The 27,062-nt window shown below is 47.3% G+C and overlaps 1 protein-coding gene and 1 long non-coding RNA gene across 2 annotated transcripts in view; one reads left to right on the forward strand and one right to left on the reverse strand.

Moving 5' to 3' along the window:
• The first annotated feature begins 2,815 nt into the window (after nucleotides 1–2,815).
• Nucleotides 2,816–6,916, forward strand: LOC140213001 (uncharacterized). Its single transcript, XR_011889928.1, has 2 exons — nucleotides 2,816–2,863; nucleotides 6,201–6,916. It is a non-coding gene; the product is annotated as an uncharacterized lncRNA (long non-coding RNA).
• A 12,738-nt stretch (nucleotides 6,917–19,654) lies between these two features.
• Nucleotides 19,655–27,062, reverse strand: part of LOC129384329 (uncharacterized) — a 73,116-nt gene continuing 65,708 nt past the window's right edge. The window contains exons 19-22 of the mRNA XM_072284120.1: nucleotides 25,271–25,417; nucleotides 24,025–24,114; nucleotides 22,722–22,855; nucleotides 19,655–20,649 (exon numbers count right to left, since the gene is read on the reverse strand). Of these exons, the coding sequence (XP_072140221.1) occupies nucleotides 20,562–20,649; nucleotides 22,722–22,855; nucleotides 24,025–24,114; nucleotides 25,271–25,417 (459 nt within the window). The 3' untranslated portion in view covers nucleotides 19,655–20,561. The remainder of the gene's footprint in view (nucleotides 20,650–22,721; nucleotides 22,856–24,024; nucleotides 24,115–25,270; nucleotides 25,418–27,062) is intronic.

Here is a 27,062-nt window from a genome sequence, read left to right on the forward strand (position 1 = left end):
TCTATCTATCTATCTATCTATCTATCTATGCATCCCATCCCATCCATCCATCCATCCATCCATCCATCCATCCCTCGTATTTACGCTTTGCTTACCAGTGACCGAAGTTGTCTAGTACCTCGGGCCACTTGAGTAGGTGCTGGCGGCTGTCTTGCCCAGCAGACATAGGTGACTGGATACGTACCCAAAAGGCAACTTTTTGCTAGCTGCTGCCTGGCGTAGTTGACAACTTCGGTAATTGGTAAGTGCCAACGCAAATGTGCCTGGACAGACACCTTACACTACATAATTGTCTAACGTAAACGCAATGATAAAAATCTCTGCAAAGAATGAAATTCTCAGCATCAAGTTACAAATACAACGTCACTTCAGCGTTAATCGCATAAACGCAGAAAAATACATAGTTGAAGGATGAGTCTCGCGTGATTTTTTTTTTATTGTGTTAGCAGTTACGTGGACGCTCCAGGCGCATTTCTGACGACGTCGTCGTGGGGGCCGTCACCGTGATGTTCGGTATAAAGTCGACGTGCGATAACACCTGGGTTGCGCAGTATGCTGTGCGTGCGAGTGAAGGCGTGCGAGGGTGATTCGAAATGGCGGCTCCATCTCCTGCGCGCAAGGGAGAAAGCGCGCTGTCTTAGATCGCGCACAAGGCACCGGAGGCGGGGTGCCGTTCTCGGTGGCGGCTGCGGATGGCGCGGTTGAGTGTGGGCGCGCGAGCTCTATTTTGAAAGCGACCTGCGATGGGGACGGAGCCTAGGTGCGCCGAGGGCTGATAGATTCGTAAGAGCTGTGTTCTCGCCGCTTGGATGGCCTTGAAGCGAGAGGCAGCACGAAGGTCATTTTGCTCACCGCTGCTGCCGCGTTTTCTCACTTCCCCATTTTTACGGCGAGTGTCTGCTGTCATCGAGTGAGATGTGGTAATGTGTGCCTGGGCTCGCGTGCCACCACGCTTGTTAATGTGATTAGTAAGAGAAGGTTTACAGGTGTATACGTCCGATAAAACTACTGTCCCTACATTGTATAGCTGTCTAATAATTTGCTATCTTAATCGATGCATTGTCGTTGGGGCGAAACCATGACTTTTCTTCGAAGTTGAAATTACAGAAGGCAAATAGACGATGAAGACGAAGAAAGGCCAGTGTAATTAACTGTTAATTAATATGTCGAAACCATAAGGAAACTGAAAATAGAAGAAAAGACGAATTACACGGGAAGTTGGAGTGAAATGCACACGTTCCGCCCAGCGCGGGCTGAGCATCAACATTAAGCTACCATGGCTACCTTTTCTTCATTGAGATTCATTTAGTGTTGCGTGCCTGGTGCAATACACACCCTCGCTTGTCTCGTGAACAGCTCGCCAACCTAAGAATGTGGACGGGCCGTTCCAGTTGTAAGGCACGACACGCGTAATGAGGAATATCTGGGTTCGACTCCCGCCACCTTCCCCAACATTTCCTATTGCCCATTTGCATGTCTCTCTTGCTGACTTTTTCTATGTTCACAATAAATATCAACAGTAACCTCCCGCGGGCTCTTTCAACTTCCATTGCTGTTTCATTTGATGGTGCTGTTTTACAGACTGCAAACCGCTTAGTAGTTTTATCTTCTAAGTTGAAATCTAAGTTGACTTCTAAGTTGAAATCAAGAAAAAGAAATGGGGGGGGGGGGGGGGCATGGGCAGGACATGTAATGAGGAGGGAAGATAACCGATGGTCATTAAAGGGTTACGGACTGGATTCTAAGGGAAGGGAAGCGTAGCCGGGGCGGCAGAAAGTTAGGTGGGCGGATGAGATTAAGAAGTTTGCAGGGACTACATGGCCACAATTGGCACATGACCGGGGTAGTTGGAGAAGTGGACCCGACTTTAGTTAGCCACTGCAATAGGAAGCAAACAGATAATGGAGACAAGGAAAGCAAAAACGAAATCTTTTGTAACATTTAATTGAAGTGTAAAAATAAGATGAAAGAAAATTATGATGCATAAACGACTTTCTAATGTTGGGCACCAAGTGGTGGGTGGCAAGTGGGTGGGTATGCGTATAGTATGGGTGGGTGGCAAGTATGAATATGGGTATATGGGTATGGATAAATGGGTATTGAGCGGTGGCACAGCAGAACCGGGTGACATTTATACGTGTTTGTTGTATGGGTTTATTGAGAGGAAGGTAAACAGCGTATATGACCACAAGGTGGTTTTAGTCTGAAAGCTATGGGTGCACGATTTCTAGGTAGTGTCACACAGTTTAAAGCACTTTGCATGCCGTATATGTATTGGTCGACAGATGCACCTTATCCGTCCCCTCAAGTTGTAGTATGAATACTTCCTCAATTCATCTCACCGTGAGCTCGGGTTATGTACATGTAATAATTTGCACTTGTCATTCGTGCTGACATACATACATCCAGTTTGAAGTTTCCCACAGTGGTAGAAAAAACTGGCTTTGTAGCCCATGGTTTCACTGAGGGATTGCGTTCGTCCTTGATGAACGTCCCTTCGTCTTCCGCAGCTACGGACGCCTGCTCAAGTTTGTCCGCGTCACCTCAACCGATTTCTCCCTTTAAAACATTTAACCGCAGTTAAAGTGTTCATCAGTTGTTCGCAAATTTTATTGTATGGGCAGCCCTACAAATTTTGTGGAGATCGCCAGAAGCAAGGTGCAAAGAGCAGATCTTGTCAGAAAGACTTTTTACTCAGTTTGCGGTCAAGCTTGGGCCCAACAGTGGTCTAACATGTGCAGTCTCGAACCTAACCACTGCACCCCAATAATTACGGCGACCTTGACGTGCACTGTGCCTTTCTATTTTCCTTCCAAGGAGGCAGATCACGGCTCCGCGGCTTTACACGAAGACGAAACAGAAAGTAAGTTCCGATTGTGAGCACAGTGACTTCGCCATATCTAACGAATCTCATCTCGATGGTCTTCCTCAACTGTTTCGAATAGAACGCAGTGCTGTCCCTCGAATCGAGAATGCAGGACTCTAATAACACTCGGTAGTTATTTTGACAAAAAAAGTGCTCAATAATTACGAATTCCCTAACGAGTTTTTACAAAAGATTCCTGAGCACATGCAAGAAAACATTGCGCTACAGTATTACCGTGGAGTGCGATTGACGTACTATCGTGAGCAATATGAGCAGGAACACGCGAGCGCGTGGGAAATAGCTTCGAAACCGACGTGGGGCGATGCGTTGCGGCCGCTGTAGGAAACAAAGTGGAAAGGGCGCCGCGGTTCCGCCAACTGTCGGCACTCCCGCCTCACTAGCGTTACTGCGTAATGGCAGCTGATTGCGTGTCACCGGGCGCTAGCGATGATAAGGCGGTTATGTCATGCAGAGCGTGGACCGTGCTGTCTGTAGTTGAGCGCAAAATATCTCTAGCTCTCTTTTTATCATACTTGCGGAACGTATCGCAATGATACCGGCGTGATACTGTGGCGCCTGTAATAGCGCTCGCACGCAGGAAAAAGCAGGGTTGTTTTGTTATGCGTGTTTTTCTATGTCTCGGTTATTGTGAACAAAGAAAAGTTGTACGCAGCAGTGAATTTAAAGGTTTTATTAGACGATTGCTTAATGGTAACAAAATTTTCATCCACACAAAAAGTATCCCAATACATCAGTGTTACAGCTTGACCTTTCCTTGCAGGCTTCATGCGTTAATAACGGGTCATGGCTCCGCCTGCTTGAATGACGGCCTCCATTCTTTTTGGCAGAGACACGTAGAGAGCCTCGATGAAGGCTTTGTCATCTTGAAGATGTTTCCACTCGCGCTTTATGGCTTCCCACAGTTCATCACTGGTCGTCGAGTCCAAGGAGAGTCTTGAAAGGTTAGCCTTCATACGTGCCCAAACATGTTCTATGATGTTCATGTCTGCACCCTTCGCACACCACTCCAAGCTCCTTACCCCTAGTTCGCCTAAAAGACGTGCCACGACCTTTGCTGTGTGAACGGGAGACAAGTCCTGCTGGAATAGATAATACCCATCCGGGTGTGGACCACTCAGTGCATAGGGGATCATCTCGTGCTCCAGCAATGTGCAATATGCAGAACTCGTAAATCTCTCAGCGATTCTTACAATGGGACTTAGGCCATCCCGTGAAATAGCCGCCCACACGTTTACTGACGTGCGTCCACTTGCGGCCACCTGCTTGACGTTCTGCGGAGAGAAGCGCGTATTCTTCATGCGCCACACTCTTCTCTGCTGGTCCCAGCGGCTTGAGAACGTAGATTCATCAGAGAAGATGACATATTTCCAATCCTCGACCTTCCAGCTGCGGTGATCGACAGCAAACTTTAGGCGAGCAGTCTTGTTGGCAACTGTGAGAAGGGGCTTCTGAGCAGCGATACGACTACGGAGGGCGGCTTCCCTTAGCCTTCGCCGCACCGTGCTGTCGCTTACATGTTCCAGGGCAAGAGTACTGCGCACCTCCTTCGCATTTAGAAATGGCTTCTCGTTGACTGCAGCAACAATTTGTAGGTCTTGATCCGCCGACGTGGCGTGAGGTCGCCTCTCGTGCGGCGCATCCTTAATGCGTCCTTCATCTCGGTACGCCTGCACTATCCTGTTGACTGTGTTCAACCGGCAGCCCGTCAAGGCAGCAATGTTTCGCTGCGAGTAAGCTTTCTTCCACAACTCAACGACTTCTTCCCGCTTATTCAACGGCACTCGAGACATCGCAGGACGCTGAAACGCACTTCTAACCGCGGGCAGTCGTGGTCTCCCTTATAAGCATTTGCCACGAAAAAGAAATTAAAGATGCGCGTCGGCCGTGACGTAGCGTTTTTACTTCTTTTCTTGTTCATCAAAGATTCGAACGTTTCCATGAAAGGTGCGACTGGCCTTACGATAGACCTTTTAAGAAGTCGGCCAGAAAATATTCCCTGTCGCATGCTTGCAAATATCTAAGAATCGGGTCTGACCGCTCCACATACGCACACTCAGACAAAGAAAAAAGGAACAAAAAAGGTTAACGGCGGTATTTTGCGCTGAACTACAGACAGCGCGGTCCACGCTCTGCATGCCATAACCGCCTTATCATCGCTAGCGCCCGGTGACATGCAATCCGGTGCCGTTACGCAGCAACGCTAGTGAGGCGGGAGTGCCGACAGTTGGCGGAACCGCGGCGCCCTTTCCACTTTGTTTCCTACAGCGGCCGCAACGCATCGCCCCACGTCGGTTTCGAGGCAATTGCCACGCGCTCGCGTGTTCCTGCTCATATTGCTCACGATAGTACGTCAATGCATTCGAGCTCTTTATCTCTATCGAAGTGCGGCACTGCCACACACTGCTTTGGGTCAATGTGGAATGGGGAGTGGTGAAACGTTCTATAATACGGGGCGATGTTTCCGAGTATCTTTACAGACAATGTGTTTTCCTCTCTTAAGCGGAACCGTAGCGCTGGAACCGTGGCACTGACAACTTAATAAGCATGCTTTGGGTATTTACGATGAGCGTGTCGCTTCGGACATGGGATGGCAGCTCCCTTGGGCTTTACATAAACTGCGCCGGTCACACGGTTTTGTCAAACGTAAATTCTTTAGCATACAGAAAAATTGAGGTCCGTGAGCGCTGTTTGCATTATTTAGTGATTCAAATGGCGGATAAGAATCGAACCCTACACCTCATACTTAGCAGCTGGGTGCCGCAAATACTGAGGCACCATAGCAGATATGCGAACAGATGTCCCTCATCATTCGCAGATCTACGTAATTGCTAACGACCGGCAAAACAAAGACAACTCACATTTGAAATTGAGATGTCATACCTTTCAGTTCTAAGGATCTTGTTTGGCTCTGCGAGGAATCTACATAATAGTTAAATGCTGTAACTATATCCAGGGTCCCACTTTCCGCCACACCAACTTCTCTATTCAAACGATTTTCTCTATTCGAGTTTAGCCCTTTTATGCAGCCTGCTATGTACAACGAATGTCTCTATATGCTGCACCCGCTCTATTGACGCCGGCATCGAGCATCACGGAGCGAACGGCAGATCATAAGCATTTGCTGCAGTGTGGGCTGCTCTGCTGGCTGTGCCATGCTTTACATTTCAAACCTGCCAGGCCGATAAATATTGCTGAAGTCGCACAACAACTGCTGCAGCATCTTTTTTAACAGCTTTTCCGAAAGGAAACAAGTTTCTAAATTCTCCAATGCAAATTACATTATGGATAACTCTGGCTCGTTTCGTTCTGCCAGTGATGCAAGCCTTGTGCATCGCCGACAGACGACGGGGAGGCGGCGCCGCCTCACAGCCGCGCCATCTTTTGCCAACTGTCGGAAGCTCCTCCTGGCGGGAAAGAAGAGTGACCGTTGCTTCGTCGAAGCGCCGGCACGGTGTGAAGCACGCGGCGAGCGGTCACGGGGTCGCGCGTGCGACGGCCAGACATGGACGTCAGGCGAGGAGACACCGCAATCGAAGGCAACAAGGCAAGCACAACATTGGAGGCTTTGAACGCCCCGCGGATCTGCCCTCTAGGCTATACAAACAATTCACGCCGAAAGCGCTCACGGGCGTGCTGCAACGCTTTGGGCAGTGCTCGCAAGGTAACATGCCAATGTTCAAGCTTTTCGGCGAGGGTATTGTTGCAGACCTGGCGAGGGTCGCCTTGGGCAAAGAGAGTCCGTGGCTGGGGCTCGTCGACGACACAGCTGGCGCCCCCAAACTTCAAGCCATCGACGAATTGGGCAGCCAATTGTCACCTCTCAACATCGGCTGAGAAACAGCTCAGCGTGTTCAAGTCACGGATCGATGTGACAGAATTCAAGAAACTTTCGACTGCGGTGAATGGCGCAAATGAATGACATCAATGTGACGTTATTTCTATTTTTTTTTTTTTCCGGCCGCGTGTGCTTTGCTTTCTACGATGCTGAAAAAATCGGCTTTATAAATTGAGAGGATTGATTTCGGTTCATTCACTAGAGCAATAAACGCTCCCGTTCAATCAAAATTCGCAAAGTAGGTTTATCGTCATAATTAGGCAGCACGCAGACTATGCTAGACACCTTAGTCAGGCTCATGGATAATCTTCACCACCTGTTGTTCTTTATCGTGCGCTCAAAGAATAATTCTTTTCGCCTTCTCGCATCCTAAGCCTATCAGAACGTGCCTGGTGTGGCCGCATTCTGTAAGTATTGTAAGTGCGCAGCAATAAAGTTACCGCGAGGGCACAAGGTAGCTAATGAGCTGCGTATTTTGCGGTGAAGGCAATTTGCAAGTGCCGCACAAACACTCAGAAATTTAACGCGACTCTGCGTCCTCTTAATGCGCTAGCAGTTTTTGTGCACTTCGCGCATTTTACCGGGGCCACCTATCTGTATATGTTTGTGTCTAAGTTTGTCCTGCCTCGGCATCTGCATGGGGCTGCTGTGTTGAGGTAACAGGGTTAGAGACCAACTAACGGACCAATTGGAGTCACTGAGTGTGTGTAAATGTGTGCATACGTGCCGCTCTTCGACGAACCTCTTCCTTGCCGACACGGGTCGCTACAGACGCCGGAGTGGGTAGGTGCCGCTTTTCGATAAATCTGACGCCGACTTTGTGTACTGGGTAGGTTTCACTCGGTCTGTGATGGTCTTCAATAAACCACGTAGGTCACCAGGTATGTCCCACTAGGTGTGCGCCACTCTTCAGTAAACGTTTTGACGCCAACTTCGCTAACTAGTTGGTAACTAGTTGGCTAACTTGACATCTTAGTTGAAATCAAGAAAGAAATGAGCATGGGCCGGACATGTAATGAGGAGGGAAGATAACCGATGGTCCAATTGGGGTCGGACCAATTGGGGTCGCTGAGTGTGTGTAAATGTGTGCATACGTGCCGCTCTTCGACGAACCTCTTCCTTGCCGACACGGATCGCTACAGACGCCGGAGTGGGTAGGTGCCGCTTTTCAATAAATCTGACGCCGACTTTGTGTACTGGGTAGGTTTCACTCGGTCTGTGATGGTCTTCAATAAACCACGTAGGTCACCAGGTATGTCCCACTAGGTGTGCGCCACTCTTCAGTAAACGTTTTGACGCCAACTTCGCTAACTAGTTGGTAACTAGTTGGCTAACTTGACATCTTAGTTGAAATCAAGAAAGAAATGAGCATGGGCCGGACATGTAATGAGGAGGGAAGATAACCGATGGTCCAATTGGGGTCGGACCAATTGGGGTCGCTGAGTGTGTGTAAATGTGTGCATACGTGCCGCTCTTCGACGAACCTCTTCCTTGCCGACACGGATCGCTACAGACGCCGGAGTGGGTAGGTGCCGCTTTTCAATAAATCTGACGCCGACTTTGTGTACTGGGTAGGTTTCACTCGGTCTGTGATGGTCTTCAATAAACCACGTAGGTCACCAGGTATGTCCCACTAGGTGTGCGCCACTCTTCAGTAAACGTTTTGACGCCAACTTCGCTAACTAGTTGGTAACTAGTTGGCTAACTTGACATCTTAGTTGAAATCAAGAAAGAAATGAGCATGGGCCGGACATGTAATGAGGAGGGAAGATAACCGATGGTCCAATTGGGGTCGGACCAATTGGGGTCGCTGAGTGTGTGTAAATGTGTGCATACGTGCCGCTCTTCGACGAACCTCTTCCTTGCCGACACGGATCGCTACAGACGCCGGAGTGGGTAGGTGCCGCTTTTCAATAAATCTGACGCCGACTTTGTGTACTGGGTAGGTTTCACTCGGTCTGTGATGGTCTCCAATAAACCACGTAGGTCACCAGGTATGTCCCACTAGGTGTGCGCCCCTCTTCAGTAAACGTTTTGACGCCAACTTGGCTAACTAGTTGGTAACTAGTTGGCTAACTTGACATCTTAGTTGAAATCAAGAAAGAAATGAGCATGGGCCGGACATGTAATGAGGAGGGAAGATAACCGATGGTCCAATTGGGGTCGGACCAATTGGGGTCGCTGAGTGTGTGTAAATGTGTGCATACGTGCCGCTCTTCGACGAACCTCTTCCTTGCCGACACGGATCGCTACAGACGCCGGAGTGGGTAGGTGCCGCTTTTCAATAAATCTGACGCCGACTTTGTGTACTGGGTAGGTTTCACTCGGTCTGTGATGGTCTTCAATAAACCACGTAGGTCACCAGGTATGTCCCACTAGGTGTGCGCCACTCTTCAGTAAACGTTTTGACGCCAACTTCGCTAACTAGTTGGTAACTAGTTGGCTAACTTGACATCTTAGTTGAAATCAAGAAAGAAATGAGCATGGGCCGGACATGTAATGAGGAGGGAAGATAACCGATGGTCCAATTGGGGTCGGACCAATTGGGGTCGCTGAGTGTGTGTAAATGTGTGCATACGTGCCGCTCTTCGACGAACCTCTTCCTTGCCGACACGGATCGCTACAGACGCCGGAGTGGGTAGGTGCCGCTTTTCAATAAATCTGACGCCGACTTTGTGTACTGGGTAGGTTTCACTCGGTCTGTGATGGTCTCCAATAAACCACGTAGGTCACCAGGTATGTCCCACTAGGTGTGCGCCCCTCTTCAGTAAACGTTTTGACGCCAACTTGGCTAACTAGTTGGTAACTAGTTGGCTAACTTGACATCTTAGTTGAAATCAAGAAAGAAATGAGCATGGGCCGGACATGTAATGAGGAGGGAAGATAACCGATGGTCATTAAGGGTTACGGAGTTGATTCCAAGGGAAGGGAAGCTTACCAGGGGGCGGCAGAAAGAAAGCAGCAGGGGGCGGATGAGATTAAGAACTTTGAAGGGACGTCATGGCCACAATTAGTACATGACCGGGGTAGTTCGAGAAGTATGGGAGAGGGCTTTGCCCTGCAGTGGACGCAACCAGGATGATGATGATGGCTAACTAGTCATGTGACCCTGCGAATGTGCCGCGCTGCAATGAGGAAGACAGTTCTTTAATTTTATCCGCTGCTGAGAAGGTATTCAGAAACCTGGATGGGGAAGAAATGGGGATAAGAGTTAATGGAGAATACCTCAGCAACTTGCGATTCACTGATCATATTGCTTTGCTTATAACTCAGGGGACCAATTGCAATGCATGCTCGCCGACCTGGACAGGCAAAGCAGAAGCGTAGGTCTAAAAATAATCTGCAGAAAACTAATGTTTAAGAGTCTCGCAAGAGAAAAGCAGTTTACGATAGGTAGCGAGGCACTGGAAGTGGTGAGGGAATACAACTGCATCGGGCAGGTAGGGACGGCGGATCCACATCATGACACTGGAATAATCAGAAGAATAAGAATGGGATGGGGTGCGGTTGGGCAGGCATTCTCATATCATGAACAGCAGGTTGCCATTATCCCTCAAGAGAAAAGTGTATAACAGCTATGCCTTACCAGTACTCTCCTACGGGGCAGAAACCTGGAGGCTTACGAAAAGGGTTGTGCCTAAATTGAGGCCGACGCAATGAGCTATGGAAAGAATGATGGGTGCAAATTGGGTGAGGGAACAAATGCGAGTTAGTGACACCTTAGTTGAACTCAAGAAAAATAAATTGCCATGGTCCGGGCATGTAATGAGAAGGGGAGATAACCGATGGTTATTAATGGTTACGGACTGGATTCCAAGAGAAGGGAAGCGTAGCAGGGGGAGGCAGAAAGTTAGATGGGTGGAGGAGGTTAAGAAGTTTGCAGGGACAGCATGGTCACAATGTGTTGCTTAAGTAAGAGCTTGCAGGGCACTAGAAAAAGTAAAGCTCACAATTTCCTTTCACTTATGCCGTAAAACGCATAGGCAAAAGCAGGTCCACCTGCATGCACGCAGGTAAGAATGCTTCAGGGTTCACAGTGTATGGGATACTGCACAAAGTTTATTAAAATTGGGTGGTTTCCTGGAAAGCTTAAGACTCCAAGAGGAACATACATTACTGTGGCAGAATAATCTGTCACATAAGCAGGCCACTGAAACAAGTGCTGTCAAAGTAAATAAAAGAAACACAAATACAATGTGATTAAGAATAATTACTAGTACTGAAACAACAGAAGTAACAAGCCGAACATGTAATTTCAGAGAGAAACACGAATAGGTCCAGCTAAATTACTTGGAAACTACCCTTCTACATCAAAGTAAAAATCGTGGTGGCGTAGTGGCTTTCACATTGCAATGCTAAGCCGAATGGCGCCGAATAATATCCCGGCCCCAACGCCCGCATTTCGATGGCGGCAAAATTCAAAAGCATAAAGTGGATTCGGCGCACGCTAAAGAACCACGACTGTTGAAAATTAGTCACGAGTCCCCTACTACAGCGCCTCTCATAATCATATTGTAGTTTTGGCAAATAAAACCACATAAATTCATTTATTAAGGCAAATAGTGTGTGCGTAAGGACAAATGCTTGTCTAGAATCATATGACACCAGCTACATTTAACACTATTTCACACTTTCTAAAATAAATTGTCAGATGGTTTGAGCAAGAATCTACATATGGCAAGATTGATGCCATTAGTTTTATAAGGCCCATGCTGCCTTACTTTCTTTTTAAGCAAATTATACAGGGTGTCCCCATAACATGAGCCAAGAATTTTAAAATGAAAGGCGCGTTGGAAGCGAGTTGAACCGAACGCATACTATTCGCAATACTCTATAGTAACTCAGACATTTTTCCCCCGATAACTGACTAACTAGGTTTAAATACCCAAGTTCTTAATTATTGGCTTAGGACCCCAAGTATGATATGTAGATTTGTAGAGCACCTTCAGAAACCACCGATCTCACGTAGTCTCACGTAGTCCTTTCTTCCAGGTTACAAAGAAAGCCCACGAAATGTGAAAAAAGCCACGTGACGGAGTGTTCTCGCAGTGGTATTGTGGTGCTCTCCAGCGTGCGTTCGGTGAACTCTCCCCCCCCCCCCCCCCCCCAGTGAATTGTTAGATAGCAAGACTGCTTGTTTGTCAGTGCAAAACAAGTGTCATAATAGCCATGCCCTGTGTTCATTTTGGCATTGTGCGAGTGACATGCATTGCAGGTTTGTCTGTTCTTCCCCTTTCAGCTCTCGCTTTATATTACTGTGCAAGCAGTATAGAATGTGGTATGTCATATCACCTCCTTACTTAAAGAGTGCTACTTTAAGGCATAAACCAGCTCCACGGCAGTTTGTAATTAAGGAGTGTAAGCATCCTCTGAAAACATGTCCTTGGGGAACATTGCAAAGAGAGCACTATAAAGAGTACATTAGTCTGCCAACAAGGCCCATCCTTGCGTCTTCATCCTTAACATATTTCTCATAACTAAAACTCAAAGCTGATATTGAGGTTCAAGCTCTCCATATCATATTACCTCGTCAATGAAGCAAAGCACAGTGGCGCCTGCATATTGCGGGACCAACTCAGATGTGGATATCAACACCATCAGCAACATAGCAGTCTGCGTACTTTTTCTCTGTAGGCCCAGCTACATCTGCAAAAGAACAAGTGAGCTTAGCGTCACAAGAGTACAATATAAAAAGTGACACTGTGAACAAAGCAATCCTTGTTAGATACAAATAGGAATAAGATGCTGATATTCTGCCCATAGATAGCTTCACCTAAAGTAACAAAGCCTGCAATATAAGAAAAATACGATGTATGAGATATCCGTGTAATAAGATTGCTCGAAAGACCATTTTTTGCCTCCCTCCTCCTCCTAGTGCATACATGGCAGTCAGTTAAAGCAAATTGGACCAGAGTGCCACATTGTGTGAGCAAAGGTGGTCACTTTGTGGGCCAATTATGGTACTGTAGTACGACATGTATCCTTACAGTCGTTTTAATGTGTTTTGTAATGCTGGCCATCCTGTGGGTACTACAGTGCCAAAGCAGCCCTAAGCCTAACAGAATGAACCAATATGACAAACCAATAAGTCCACTAAGCAGCACAACGCCACGCAGCATGTCTATCAAGAAGTGTCACTACATGTTCACAACTATCCTTGTATGGCTTCAGCGCAACTTTCCTCCGTCCTCACCTCCGATGCTGTTCACCCTGGTGATGATCGGGCTCTTCGAACGTCTCTCGAAGATACAAGGCCTCAACCATACGGTAAACGCGGACGAAATTACGATTTGGTGCTCCGCGGAGTCGGACAGCGTCATCGAATCCGCTCTGCAGGAGGCAGTCAAAACCGCCGAGTCATACCTCGACCACATTCTCAAGTGCTCAAGTGCTCCTCCGCCAAATCGTAGCTGCTACTGCGCAGTCCAAAACGACAAGACAAAAGGCCCAAGCGATGAAAACCCCCGACCGAGCGCAACATCCGCGTCCGCACAAGAGACGGCCGCCCCATCCCCAGGGTCGACTCCATTCGAGTACTGGGAATGATAATCGAGGAGGGCAGATCAAACATTCAAACGGCCCACAAGCTGACGACAGGGACGGACAACGCTATACGACTCGTACGCAGCGTGGCCGACCGTCACCACGGCCTCAAAGAAGACAATCTGCTAAGTCTCGCACACGCGTTCGTCCTACGCCACTTTGCCTACGTCGCAGCAATGCACAAATGTAAACAGTCGGAGTATGACAAGCTCAATGCACTCATCAGAAAGGTAGTGAAGCAGGCCCTTGGGCTCCCGATCACCAAGCCGGCGCATTGACTCTTCGAGCTCGGGGTGCGCAATACACTCGAAGAGATCGCTGAGGCCCTGAGAGAGCGTAGACGATACGACTGACGACCACCAACACGGGCCGACACATCTTGCGCATGGTTCGATGCTTCCCACCCAACACCCAGGATGCACCAGAGTTTAAGCCGGTTCCCCGCGAGTTCCGCGACCTGATCACGATCGCACCCATTCCGCGAAACGTACATCCAGAACACAATCGAGGTAGGCACCTAACCCGGGCGACCGCATTCCTCAAACACATAGACAAGAAAGTGGACAACGTAGCTTTCGTGGAGTCCGCCGCCTACCGATACAATCGAGCCTTTGCCGCAGTAGCGGTCTTGTCCTCGCAGCGGACCCTAAACGCCATCGCGGTACTCACGCGGCGTGGTGGCGGAGCAAGTGGTGGAGCAAGTGGTCATAGCCCTGGGAATGCTCGAAGACAAGCGATAGGTAAGATGCAGCGACTCGAGACGGGCCATCAAAGCGGTCGAGAGAGGAGTCGTCTCCGACCAGGCGTTACGCGTCCTCTGCGGCACTGATCCGAGCACCCTTATGGACCGCACCGTCATCTGGTTTCCCGCCCCCCTGGGTCAGATCCCGAGCGGCCAGGCCAACCTCAACGAGACAGCCACGAAGCTGAGCGCGCACTTGTACTGAAAAAGCTTACTCAAGTTGATGTGCAAGACACCAACTTGCTTTTCGACAAGATAGAGTTGCTTTTATTCTAATATTTCGCTAAACTGGCGATTCTGCAGTATTGTGAAAAGGGGGAATGACGTAAGACGAAGTTGACAACGTCACGAGCACCAGCCGAAGGAAGCGCAGCCGTTTCCGCATACCGCGTTAGGTGGTCGACCACTACGATGACCTATCTGTTATCAGCGACACAGCACGGAAGTGGGCCATAGAGATCGATACCGAGACGGTCGAAGGGGCGTGCAGGACACGGTAAAGGCTGCAGGAGACCGGGCGAATGTGTAAATTGTTTCCTTCGTTGACACAATCGGCAAGACCGGATGTATTTGCGGACATATGTGTACATGAACGCCAGTTTTAACGTTGTCGGAGCCGCTCATATGTTTTCAGTGCACCAGGGTGAACATGTTGAGGGTCAGCATGAAAGTATGCGCAGACGTCGTACCGCATGTAGCTAGGTATGACGAGCAGCATATTACGGCCATCCTGTTGATAGTTGCGACGATATAATAGTTATTCCCATATCGCAGAATGCATGGCTTGGCGGCGAAGTGCACGTGGGTGTGCAGAAATTGGCGGAGCGGAAAGAGCATTCAGGAGGGAGACGATCCAGGAGTCTTTTCGCTGTTCAGAAGACATGTCTATGGCGGTAAGAGCAGCCAAGGGAAAGGAACCAGTTGAATGCGGTTCTGCAGTCGATATCAAGGGAGATCGGAAGAGCGCCCCCGCGTCAGAGTGTTTTCGCCCCGATCTGTACACCACGCGAATGTCGAGTTCTTGCAGGCGAAGAGCCCGACGTCCAAGGCGACTAGAAGGATCCTTCGGGGACGCCAAGCAACACAGTGCGTGATGGTCGGTCACCACGTCGAAGGTGTGGCCGTATAAGTAGGAAAGAAACTTGCTTGTTGCCAAGCAACTCCACAACAATGAAAGGGGGTTCATTAAGGTTGGACAATAGGCGGAAGGGGACCGCACGACGGGCACAGCAAAGGCAGTCTCAGCCGGCGTCAACCACTCGCGATCTGCGCTCGTACCTGCCGCCTAGGCAGTGCCCACTGCTGCGTGCATCGCGTCATCCCCACTACATCTTTCTGAGAAACTGCGTACAGAAACCGTGACATTCCCTGCTTGAATTTTCGCACCCGTTCAGACCAAGTGATCCCCGGTGCTAGCGTACTTCACAACAGAAAGCAAATAAACAATAAAGTAACCTCTTGGCATCATCAATATGGTTCAAGACAATTCTTGTGCAACTTATCGATTGCTAACTGTACACTACGACAGAAAAAACGAACATTAGAAAAGCATTTTTATTATTTTTGTTACAGTACTGATCATCTTCTACCTTGCATAACAAGGCACACTGCATGAACCATAAGAATGCGTCAAGCGCCGGACTTACTTTTTGAGGCGTATTCGGCAAACGCTCCTTCTTGTCAGGTCCCGCGGCATCGACTGCACTAACGGTGCTTCCGGCGCAAACACTATTGAATTGCGGATCTACTACAGCGCGCGATAGCCGAAGGAAGCACATTCTTACGTGCGCTGTGATCCGACGCGAAAGCGGCGATATGGCGCGGGGCGAGAGTATCAGAGGCTTCTCATAAGCCGGGAACAAAGAAAGTGGGAATGGACAGAACTACGATTATCAACAACGGCGCAGTGCACGAAAGATAAAGCGAGCTAATGGCACTGTACAGGTCCTGGGGCTTCATGATCTTTGATGCACACGAAAAAGGAGCACATTTTCTTTCGGTACATTTTAAATATGATCAAACTATAACTATTACATCGGCCCTCCGGGCCGTCCGCAATGCAACGCACCAGGACCGAAAGCCGAAGAGGGAAAATGAGGTCATTTCCACATGATAGAGGTACCGTGAACACGGATAGACGCCATGGCTGCCATGTTGTTTACATCGGCGTCTCTGGTTCCGGTAATCATGATCGCATAGATGGTAGCGGCGTAGCATTTCCATATTATGTGAGTTACGCAGCCTGTTGCAGCAACGTTGCTGACGTTGCTTTCAACACAGAGGACAGCAACCCGCGGAGCAGCCGTATCAACCGGTCCGGGCCATAAAATATGTTTGAAATTCTCAGCACATCGTCCTTTGGTTTGTGAATGTTTCAAGTTATTCGTGTTTCTCAGCGCCGTAATCGACGACGCATTTAGTGTTGGGTGGTGTCATGGACACGCTTTGTTCCGGCTAGCTGTGCGCCGTTCTGCGTATGTGTACTGTTCATGAGTAGTGTCGTCTCTGCATTGGGCGCTGCTGCCACGCCAGCTCGATTTGCTTTCCTGTGAATGCGTAAGAACGTGCTTAAGAAGAACGTAAGCTTAAGAACGTAAGCGAGTGCTTTCGGAAACGTCTCACGTTCTGTATGAGTGGGCACACGCGTCTGATATGTGTCGTTATTGTATCAGCGCTTTGCGAAATTGTTCTTCATTTTTTGACTGCGTCCGCGAACGCCAGGATGTGTTACATGTTTGTCATATAAAGGCCCTGCTTCAAGGAAGGGACATTGACATTTTGGTTGTTTCTAGATCAGCTTTCAATGCATGGCAAAGCGCTGCCTTGCGCTTAACCATCATTGGCACACGAAATACTCTGTTATTCCCCCTTTAATTTCCATATTAGTGTTGCGCAGTATGTGCGCAGATAATGGTTACGAAGTTGTGACGCTAATCTTTTTTTTTTTTTTGGCACTGCTGTGAGAATATTTTACTGGTTCAAGCTCTCTCAGCAAGTTGTGAAATACTTATTGCAACTAATTTTTCATAGCAGTAATTGCGCATTGATCGTATGACAGTTTTAGTGATTGATAAATATATTATTTGAACATTTTGTAATTATGACAAACTTCGATAGATTCTGACTGCTATTTTGGCTATTCACTGATTTATTTGCACTATGTTTTGTGGTACTGCTTATATTTTCATGTGGACATGCATGGCCAATAAACAGGCACTAATGTCCTCTTAACATGGCTAACAGATTTGCATCTGACGATCTTGTAGTTGACGCACTTAGCTGTCTGAAAATGTGCGGCTTGAAGTTCCTGCATTAATATCTCCGACATCTCTGATGCAAGCAGTATGACTAAGACGTGAAAAAATTCATGATCTTCTGTCACTGATCAAACTGCATGCAATGAACTTCTTTGCCGACTCTTACTTGATGGATGTGGTTACAATGAGCTATAATCACATTGTCAGATGTGAATATAGCTCTATAGCATTTTATTCTGAAGCTTTGGGAGTAGCCCCAAATCCTATATTGCATTAAAATCTCAGGCTGATCTACTCTGAACACAGGACGTATCACTGTCTATGCGTGTTTATTGCCTGGCCGAGGAAAGCGTCACGCGAAGGCAGTAGTATCACCGTAAGTGATCACCCTAGCCACCACCACCACCCACCACCTCGGGCTTCCTGATCGGCCACTACTTCGCTTCCATCTCTACGACCCTCTACCTTTCTCCCTCCTACCCTCTCTTTTAACCCCAGCCGCTCCACCCTGCTGGCGCTGAGCCGTGCTCCCGCATGGGTTGCAGAAAATAGCACTAGCTTTTTCTCCTTCCCCACAAGAACCACTTCTCTCTCTAGCCACCAACGGAGGCTGGTGGATCATGCCCGACGAGCAGCCACGCTCAGTGGTGCCCTGGAATAGGGGCGCCAAGCATGCAGGCCGGAGATCGTCATCAACCAATACAAGATGAAGACATCCGGCCCAACCACTGAATTACTCTTTCTAGAGCAATAAAGTTTACTTCCCCCTCCACCTCCTCCGAGAATACGTCCCCAGTGAAAATCATTGTGTCATTAGTACCGACACGAGCTTTGATGGCGATGTGTGTGTTCATTGGATTACAGAAGGTGAACAATGTATTAGCTCTGTAATTTATGCTGGTATACGTGTCAGTATGGTTCGATGCCATCATAAAGCACATTATGCTCTCGCATGTGCTACAAACGACTCATCATAAAACTTCGTTGTCAGTTGTGAGCTTTTGTGTGCAGTATGACTTAGGTGCGCGTACTTTGATCTAGTTTGTAGTCATCCTCAAAGTTGACGTTGTTCATACGACTACAGTAGGTACACATCACGCGCCCTCAGACACCTCATACGTAATCTCGTTAGGTCTACGCAGCACATCGCACACACCTCGTACGTGCTCTACGCATGCTCATAGTGCATCGCATAGGTCTCGCGCACTTCGCAAAAGTCCACGTCGCACATCATGCAGACCTCGCACATTTCCCACGAAATCTCGTTCAATATGCGTAGCATATCGTACACTTCTCGCCAAATCTGTGCGATACGCATACATCTCGTTCATTTCTCATACTATTCTCATACAAGTTTTTCAACAGGAATTGTCCTGTGCATTTGTTTCATGTGGCGGAAGTGCCCGCCACCCTCTGCATTGCCGAATAAACCTGTGTCAAATAAAATGAAATAAATGAAAAGACGCTTGTTTAGATCATTTTCTTGGCGATCCCAAGTGCGCCGTCATGCTAGATCCGATGGAAACGCGTCCATTGGTTTCCTCGGCGTTTAGAATGCGTGTACATGACACCGGTGTGTCTGACCAAACCTCTGTTTCAGCCGATACCGTAGACGGCAACTGGGCGGACGAGAGGAAGCTTTGGCCGCAGCTTTAGGGGTCATACAAGTGCGTTTGACATGTAAGTGCAGCCTTTGCACGCCTTGTTAAAATGGTGCGAGAAGCGTATAGACGGTTTCACTGTCGCGATAAGAGCAGCGAGAGCGCGGCGCCAAGAAATTTCCGGTCAAGGGCCTTACCATTCTCCTACACCAGAACACATTGTTCTGCAGTGTGGAACGTCTTAATGACGAGATAGTCATTTACTTTGTCGTTGAATATGATACCCGCAATTCATTGTATTGGTTGGGAATTGTCTAATCGCCTAATGAAGCGTCGGAGAATTAAATCGGTTGCGAGTGTGCGCTTGTTCGTGTCAAGTTTTATTCTGCGCTTTGAACGTGCTCTAGCTGGGAATGAATTGGCTGATGAAAAACGAAACTAATTGTAGATGCCAGAAGGCGCCTGACGACGACAGTGTTGTTGAGGAGCAGTAGGTGCTCATTCACCTGTGGCACCCGCTCTCTCCTAGGCACTGACTGTTCCAGTGGGACTGCCAGGAGTTTGAACCAAAAACATGTTTACTCGAAAAATGAGTGCAGTTGCCATAGCAACGGAAACATTTCGAAGTTATCGAGTTTTTCTGTCCACATTTTTGGTGGTAAAGGTAGCGTTAGACAACTACCATGTCGGAAACAGCTTTGCAATAGTTTCGCACAAAATTACTTCGAATTACCTACTTCGTAGTATTAAAGAGGGGCTAAACCAATATAGTCATTGCTGAAGCAAAGCTTGACAAACTAATCCGTTTATTCTCCATCCAGTTCTCCATTTTATTGCATGCTTTACTGTATCATTTATTCATACAATTCATTTCGACAGGGTGTAGAAATCATTTCGACAGGGTGTAGAAATCAACAAAAGAGTTATCCCAAAGAAGGAAAATAAAACCTTCGTACTAGTTCTCCAGAAGAATAAAAGCAAAAATCGTAGAAATTTCAAAAAAATAATGTAGATACAAAAGTGTGGCGATGCAATTTCTGGCAGGCGGCATACAAAAAATCCCATACATTTGACAACTTCACAACCGCAAAGTAAACGTCAAGCAGCTAAGAAGAGAAAATCAAACAAAACACAAGCCAGCACTTTCGTCACCCGTCATAAGACAAAAATGAAGTACGATGAAGAAAGAAGCTAAAGGAAGAAAACAACGATTTGTAAAAACAAACACTTTTTAATGAATTTTTATTAAGAATAAATAAAGCTTGACAAAGAGCAATGTTTAGACAAAAATTAAGTTATATTCGTACCGCCAAAACATTGAAAATGTCTCAAGTGCCTACTAGTTCCAGCTACCATGAATAAAAAGACCAGACGTAATTTTTTACAGGGCGGGGTCAAACTGCCAACATAAATGAAGGTACAAAACAAGATGCTCATTTCTTGAACATATCCATCCTTGTAAACATGTTTCCCAAATCTTTAATTCTTTTTTTCTTGTGGTGATGCTAAATCGAGCTGAATTTGTTACTTTCAAATGGCAAGCCCAATAACTCATCAGGATAAATAAGTAGTCAGTCAGTCGACAGTTTCTGCTACCACAACGTCGCAAACCACAGTGCAACGTATGTATAGTGTCGTCGTTCAGTACTTTGCAAGGGGCGATACGCAACTCTCAGCTGATCACTCAGCCGTTTATTCATGTGCCAGTTGCACGGCCCGGGTCCGCAGGATTTACAGGTGGAACAGCAACTGCCGCCACGGATGCAGGTTCAGTGGGGTTTGTTCTGAAAAAGAAAAAAAAAACAAGAAGGGCCTGGCACCCTACCCATGAATTTAAGAAAAGATGCTGTAATCAGTGTAGCCTAAAAATGCAGCGGCAAATACACTCCTGTTCAATTACAGACTTTGCCTACACTTAATTCCAAGTGTAGAAATAGAAAACAAAAAAAACGGATATTTATTCGAATGCCCCGAAGCACGTGTTCCCATTCCAACGATGGCAATTGGTCGTTTATGGTTGCACTGCGCTGTAACACTGGATTTCTCGTTTTTCTCCGCCGCTGAGTAGTCGTGGTTCGTAGTAGATCGCGTTAACCAGGAAGTGTTGCAACGGCAACATCTGCAGCTACCGGAGCCGAAAGCTACACGCCACGAACCAACGTCGCCGGTCATCTGGAAACAATGTCCCAGCTTGATGCGCCATGGATCGGGCCTGCCTTGTGCGCATTGGTCGAGCAAACGCAGCGGGTTAACGGCGACAGAGGGCGCTGCCTTGCTAAGCCTAATAGGTGGCCGAGGAGGCAGAGACACGCGTCATAACGCCTGTGACGCGTGTTACGATTGTGCCTATGCGCTACCTTATGTTATTAACTAATGACTAACGCGTCGGACTAATCACTTTGGAATTCGGCCTTCGGACACAACCCTTTTTCAATTATGTGGACACCCTGCGCAAATTTTAGCCGTCATCGGCGGCGTCCCCGTGAAGTTCCGTATAACGTTCAAGCGGGATAAGATCGCAGCCTCGCGCCGTATGCTGTAGGTGGGAGGGAAAGCTTGCGAGGGTGATCCGATAAGGATGCCTGCTTGATCCGGTAGCGTCTTTTCGTGCGCACATGGCAGAAGGGGGCGGGAGGGGAGCAGGTTAGCGCGCATCTTGTCTTCTATTCCGGTAAAGCTGCACACGGCGCGGCTTAGGTTGCCCTCTCTTTGAGGTAATCTGAGGTGCGCTGGAAGGCTGGGCGACCCGAGATAGCTGATGGCTTCGTGTGCGCAGTATTCTCGCGGTCCTAATTCGAGCTGATGTGACCGGCAGCTCAATGCTGTCGCCGCCGCTCTCCACTGCTGGCCGCTCTTCATCAGGCCATTGTTCGTACAGCGAGTGTCCGCGGTCATCGAGTCAATCGAGTGAGATGCGTTCATGGTTGCCGGTGCACGCGTGACGACGTGCTTGTTAGTTTAGTTAGCAAACTAATATTTACATCAATTTATACAGATGATAAAGCTGCTCTTCTCGCTTCGTATACGGTTGTCTCGTTATGTGCTTTCGCAATAGATACCCCGCCTTTCGGGCAAAACTGCAGCTCTTTTTCTAGAGGCCAGAATGTCGGCGCCACTGGAGCCTACCTGCCTACCGCATTATTTCTCGTTTGACGAAAAGCAGGCATCGCCGCTCGGGGGAAGCGATCTGGTAAACCTTGGAGCCTGCGGAGTCTCGTATGCTGCAATGAAGCGTTGGACAATCCAAAGGCGGGATAACCACTTCTGGTGAAGTGAATGATGAATGTACCCCCAAGAAGACTCGATGCAAATGCAGAAACTATACAGCTAACTGACGCGACCGGTAACTTCGAAATGCTCTGTCTTTCGTTTTGTATGCTGCCGCGAGTGTTTTGCATCCGCAAACACGATTTTTCAACCTGCTAGTAGCACTATATAGGCCGGGCAACGCCTTGGTGACTATCGGCGCTACAGTGATAAATTGGCAAATCATCGTCATCAGTTCCATCCGCTGTAGGAACAAGGCCGTTTCCAAGTATTATCCAATAATTTACACCTATGCGCCCTCAGTCGACTACATATTTGGCGGCAACACTCCAAGTTTATCACGACACCTATAGCACTGTGGCGTCTTGGAGTGCGCTACGCTTTGTTGTCATTCATTCTATGCCTCCAATAAGTAAGAAAGTATCTTCTTCACAATATACATGGCCTGTTCACCTCAATTTCTTCCTGATCGTCTCAATTATCGTGTCGGCCATCCCCACCTGCTGAAAAACAACGTGAAAGACCTATTCCTCCTTCAGGTTAATTTGACTCCGTCTTCTCGTCAAAAAGAAAGCACAGGGGTTATTACTTTTGCACGAGCGAGTCCTTGGTGACTTCCGCCTGGACGGTGGCCCTGGCAAAATGGGCGGAGAGCATGAGGGCGACCACCACGGACGGCACACCGAGTACCATGAACCACCAGACGCTGGACCAGTAGGCAGCCTGTGTGGAAGAATGGAAATTCGCTCGCCTTGTGCGCAGGCTGATCGGCTGACTGAGATCTGACCCTCCAATGCAGTGCGATGCACGTGAGAACAATCCTGGCGGTGGGTTGCACGATTTCATTTGACCAGTTGAGCCTTACTACGCACCGTCTATGCTCAAAGCCCACGAAACAACTTCTTTAAACCTTCTGAATTCGTCTGCTGAATGGTGGAAGCGAACCGACTGAAATGGGTGGTATATTTCAGAGCAGTGTATAATACACCAATTTAGCCGCTTTGTATGTATTATTAAGTGCAGTTTACAGAAATTGGGTATAATGTTTTATTGGCGAGTTTCGCCGTGTTTAAAGTTCTTTTAAAAAGTTTGTACTAAATAAAAATCTGCCTCTAACAGTCACTACACGTAAGCGTTTTTTTTTTTTTTCTTTTGATAAGGCAACAAACTCCATAAGCATTGGTGCAGTGGTTGCCCAAAAAAGATTGCTTTCTCAGTTCAGATGTATTCGCATTGCAGCTCCGAAGCTGCAGCTCCCTCCTCACACAAACTACTTCGTTTAACCGTAATATCTGTAGCCGCCAATGACAGCTGCTATCCAGCACAGATAGTCGTCCAAACGGGCAGTCATAAAGGAGGCGGATCTGCCAGCTTATACTAAAAGCAGGTGTTGTGTCTGCGGACATAAGCAGCTAAGCTAGCAGCGCCGATAATTGTCAAACATTTAGGGTTGCCGCTATAGAAAAATATAATCAAGGCAGTCTTCAATGTAACCTTTTACACGTGTACTTACCTCATGAAACTCCTAGACACAAAACTAGCCTAGCGTAAAACGTAGAAGATAAAATATTTCCTCCGCATCCTTTCTTTGCTTGAACACAAGGGCTCTGAAGAATTTTCGAGCAGGCTAGGTGAAATGTGAAAATTTTTTAAAGAACGCCGGTTTCTGCAGCGCCAGCCAGGAACGATTACTTAACAGCTTCGAGTGGACAAAAACATCCTGCATCATGAAAAATAGCTCTCATTTCCAGCATTCATCTGGTTCTAATGTTTCGTCGGTTACTTTGCATCCTCAATATAAAGCGCAACAGGAATAAAGCACACAGGACGAAGAGACTGTCGCGGTATCTTCGAGTTCGCAACGAATGATAAGACTATGTGATATAACTTACCAGCAGTCGGACGCCATGGTCGCAGGCTGTGTTGACGGTCGATATGTACAGCACGTAGAACGGCCGGCAATCACCAATGTGCTCCTGTATCTGTGAACGTTAATACATGAAAAAAGAATTTTCACAATAACACCGACGTATTAGTCTGCTTAAATATCGATTGACATTATGCGCCACTAGCATGTTTGGAAACTCATAGCGTTGTCTGTCCACACACATGACACTTGTGTCATCATTAAGGATGAGCGCTTTCACCACGAAAGCATGTCCGTTGCGACTTACGATCACACCGGGAAAAGTAGCATTTGCTGCAGGAAGGCTACCGACACGGAGCAGTGGACCCACGAATGGGCTCTGAATATGGTACCTTCGATAAGGGTATTTTTCAAGTTTCTTTTTTTTATATAACCAGCGCTTTTTACCCTAATTCATTACAGCCTCGATGACTTGGATAATTAGGTTACACATTCTAGATCGAAAAGATGTATTGACGCTATGAAAATCTGCGTGGGCATTAACTACATAGACCAAAGTATCGTGCTACTACAAAAAAAAATTCCTTTTCCTAAATTCATTACATATGAGTAGCATGTGCTACCGAAGCAAACATGCAAAGCGGCAGCGCAGGTAATTGTTTAACTTTACCGTTAACAGCAATCGAACAACCCCTAAGCAGAAATCTCGCGCGTCTAGTGGCTGGCGGGTATGGCGAAAATTCAAAACAATAGCTTCAGAGATTGCCAGCGCACCGCGGCTCGTTTCAGGTCTCGGAGGTCATGCGAAGAAGCTGCGGTTGGTTCTCAAAGTTCTCTGTTCTGAGTCATTTCTGGCGAGCGGTTATGGCGAAGTCTGTCCGCTGTGTCGGTATCATAAACATAATCACTTGCGAGCTTTCGGTAACGCATCAACTCGCTTTTCGCAAGTGCAGTTTTACACGCAGGCTGCTCTACCTCCCCGCTCTTTTAAGCTTATAGGCCTTTTTCACAAGGTCTAAGCTTTCGTTGCAACTTTAGGTACAGTTTCTTTAATCTAGTAGTTGTCAACATTAGGCATGACGATAAATATTCCATCGCACGAATCTCTGCTGGATGTTGTCGTTATTCGAGATAAGTAACGCGGTGGTTGCGTATAAAATGTGAAAAAAAAAAGCGCATCTTCATGCAAGTTCAAGGGCTCAAAGTGAAACCCCACGCAGCAATCTACAGTTCGAAAGTGCTGTGCAGCCTCAGTAATAGCAAATCATTGCCTGTTCCTTGGCGTGCTTGTAGAATTGCGTGACGTCGCTCTTCAAGCCAGTCTTCGCCTTCGCGGCGACGGCGAGAACCCTGTCGGAGGCACCTTGCATTCCCGCTTCCATGCTGCTCCATTTAGCCACATTCTCTTTGATCCAGGCCTGCAAGCCACCGAAAGCTCTATGTCGTGGATTCACACGGATAATAGCTTTCGTCATCCCTAGTGCGTTCGCCGTTACCTAGCTGATAACGCTGGTACAAAACGAACAAATTGACACTTTCTACAGGCCGCCCTTGTCCTCGCAACACCGCTTGTTTCACAGTCGTCGCAATGAACTGTTTCCTTTCTCCAAATCAACTCAGAAGTGATTACGCGTGAAATATTTATCCAGGATATCAAGTTGAATCAGCGCATCACTGAATGGAAGATGGAACAGTTCGGATATTTGAATTAGCCTGCCTAACACTTGACGCTTATAACTGATACTTGAGCGATGTACCTTCAGGGAGGACGAAATGCGCAAGTATTTTAACGAACACCGCGAAATCACATTAAAATGCAAGATGTCACATAAGCATGCAACTTTGTCACGCAATATGGTACGCCACTTTTTTTTTTTTCCACGCAAGGAGAAGCAACCTTTACGACATCAAGGTTTAAGATGATCAATTTCATAAAGTACATGGAGGTGATCCTTTCATCATTTCTGTAGCGTACGGGTCGTTAAGGAAAGCTGACTTAGAAACCGTTTGTGTCTCTGAGAGCTCAGATACGTGAGCTCTCCAAGTCAACAGCTCTGTCTATGAGCCTGAGAAGTACATCGACCATACATTTTACATAAAATGAAAGATACAGACAGTAAGACATACAGAAAATGTCCGCACAGCTGGGAGATATGCTACACCCTTCAAGCTTTAATGCTTTAAGCACGCGATCGGAAACATACAAACAACAAACACGAACAGACATGCGCTGTCTCCCCATTTGTGCTTTCCAGCGCTTCTCCCGTGCTAAGCCTTTGTTTCATATGGTTCGCGTTATCATACCATAGAATTTATGCACTGTATGTCAATTTATTCTCAGTATATGTGAATATTATGTTGTGTCGGTCGTCTATCAGTTATTACGGTAGTGCCGCTGCAAAGACAATGCAAATGTAAAGGCTAGTCCTTACGCCGATGCAAAATGTCCGTTCGAGATCTCTAGAGAAATGTTCCGCCGTGCTTCACGAAATTATCGACCATTTGAGGCGTGCATTCTGATTATTTTCCGCTCCTATAGGCGAGACATCTCGACAAAACAATTTTATGCCTGCTAGAATCCACTAAGTAACATCCCCAATCTGATGACATTCGCTGGCAAAAGGGCTTCATACAGCAATGGTGCAGGAGCAAATCAATGCCAAAGGAAATTAACCACATTAATACAAAGAGCTTATTGTTCGAACTTGTGTATGTCAATAAAATTACTACACCTGAGATGACAACTGCGACAACCGCAGACACTGTCGCTTGTACCAGAACTGAATTGGCTCTCAAATGGGGCACTATTGATCATCATCATCAACAACACCATGATTTATTGTCATTTAAAAGATCCGTTACAGCATATCGCATAAGGGGGAAACAGGGACACTGACGTACACGTGGTGTACGACGTTCTCAATTACTCGCGTATCTCACGGCAAATGTTCGTGAGTGAGATGGAACAAGTTAAAAAGTCGCACTCGGATATGGTGATAACAGCGGTGCTTCGAAAACACACATGGCGGCATCGATGTGAGCAGGTAATGCTCACATCGATGC

This window comes from Dermacentor andersoni, chromosome 8 (genome assembly GCF_023375885.2).
Source record: "Dermacentor andersoni chromosome 8, qqDerAnde1_hic_scaffold, whole genome shotgun sequence".
In the NCBI taxonomy this organism is placed as follows: domain Eukaryota; kingdom Metazoa; phylum Arthropoda; class Arachnida; order Ixodida; family Ixodidae; genus Dermacentor; species Dermacentor andersoni.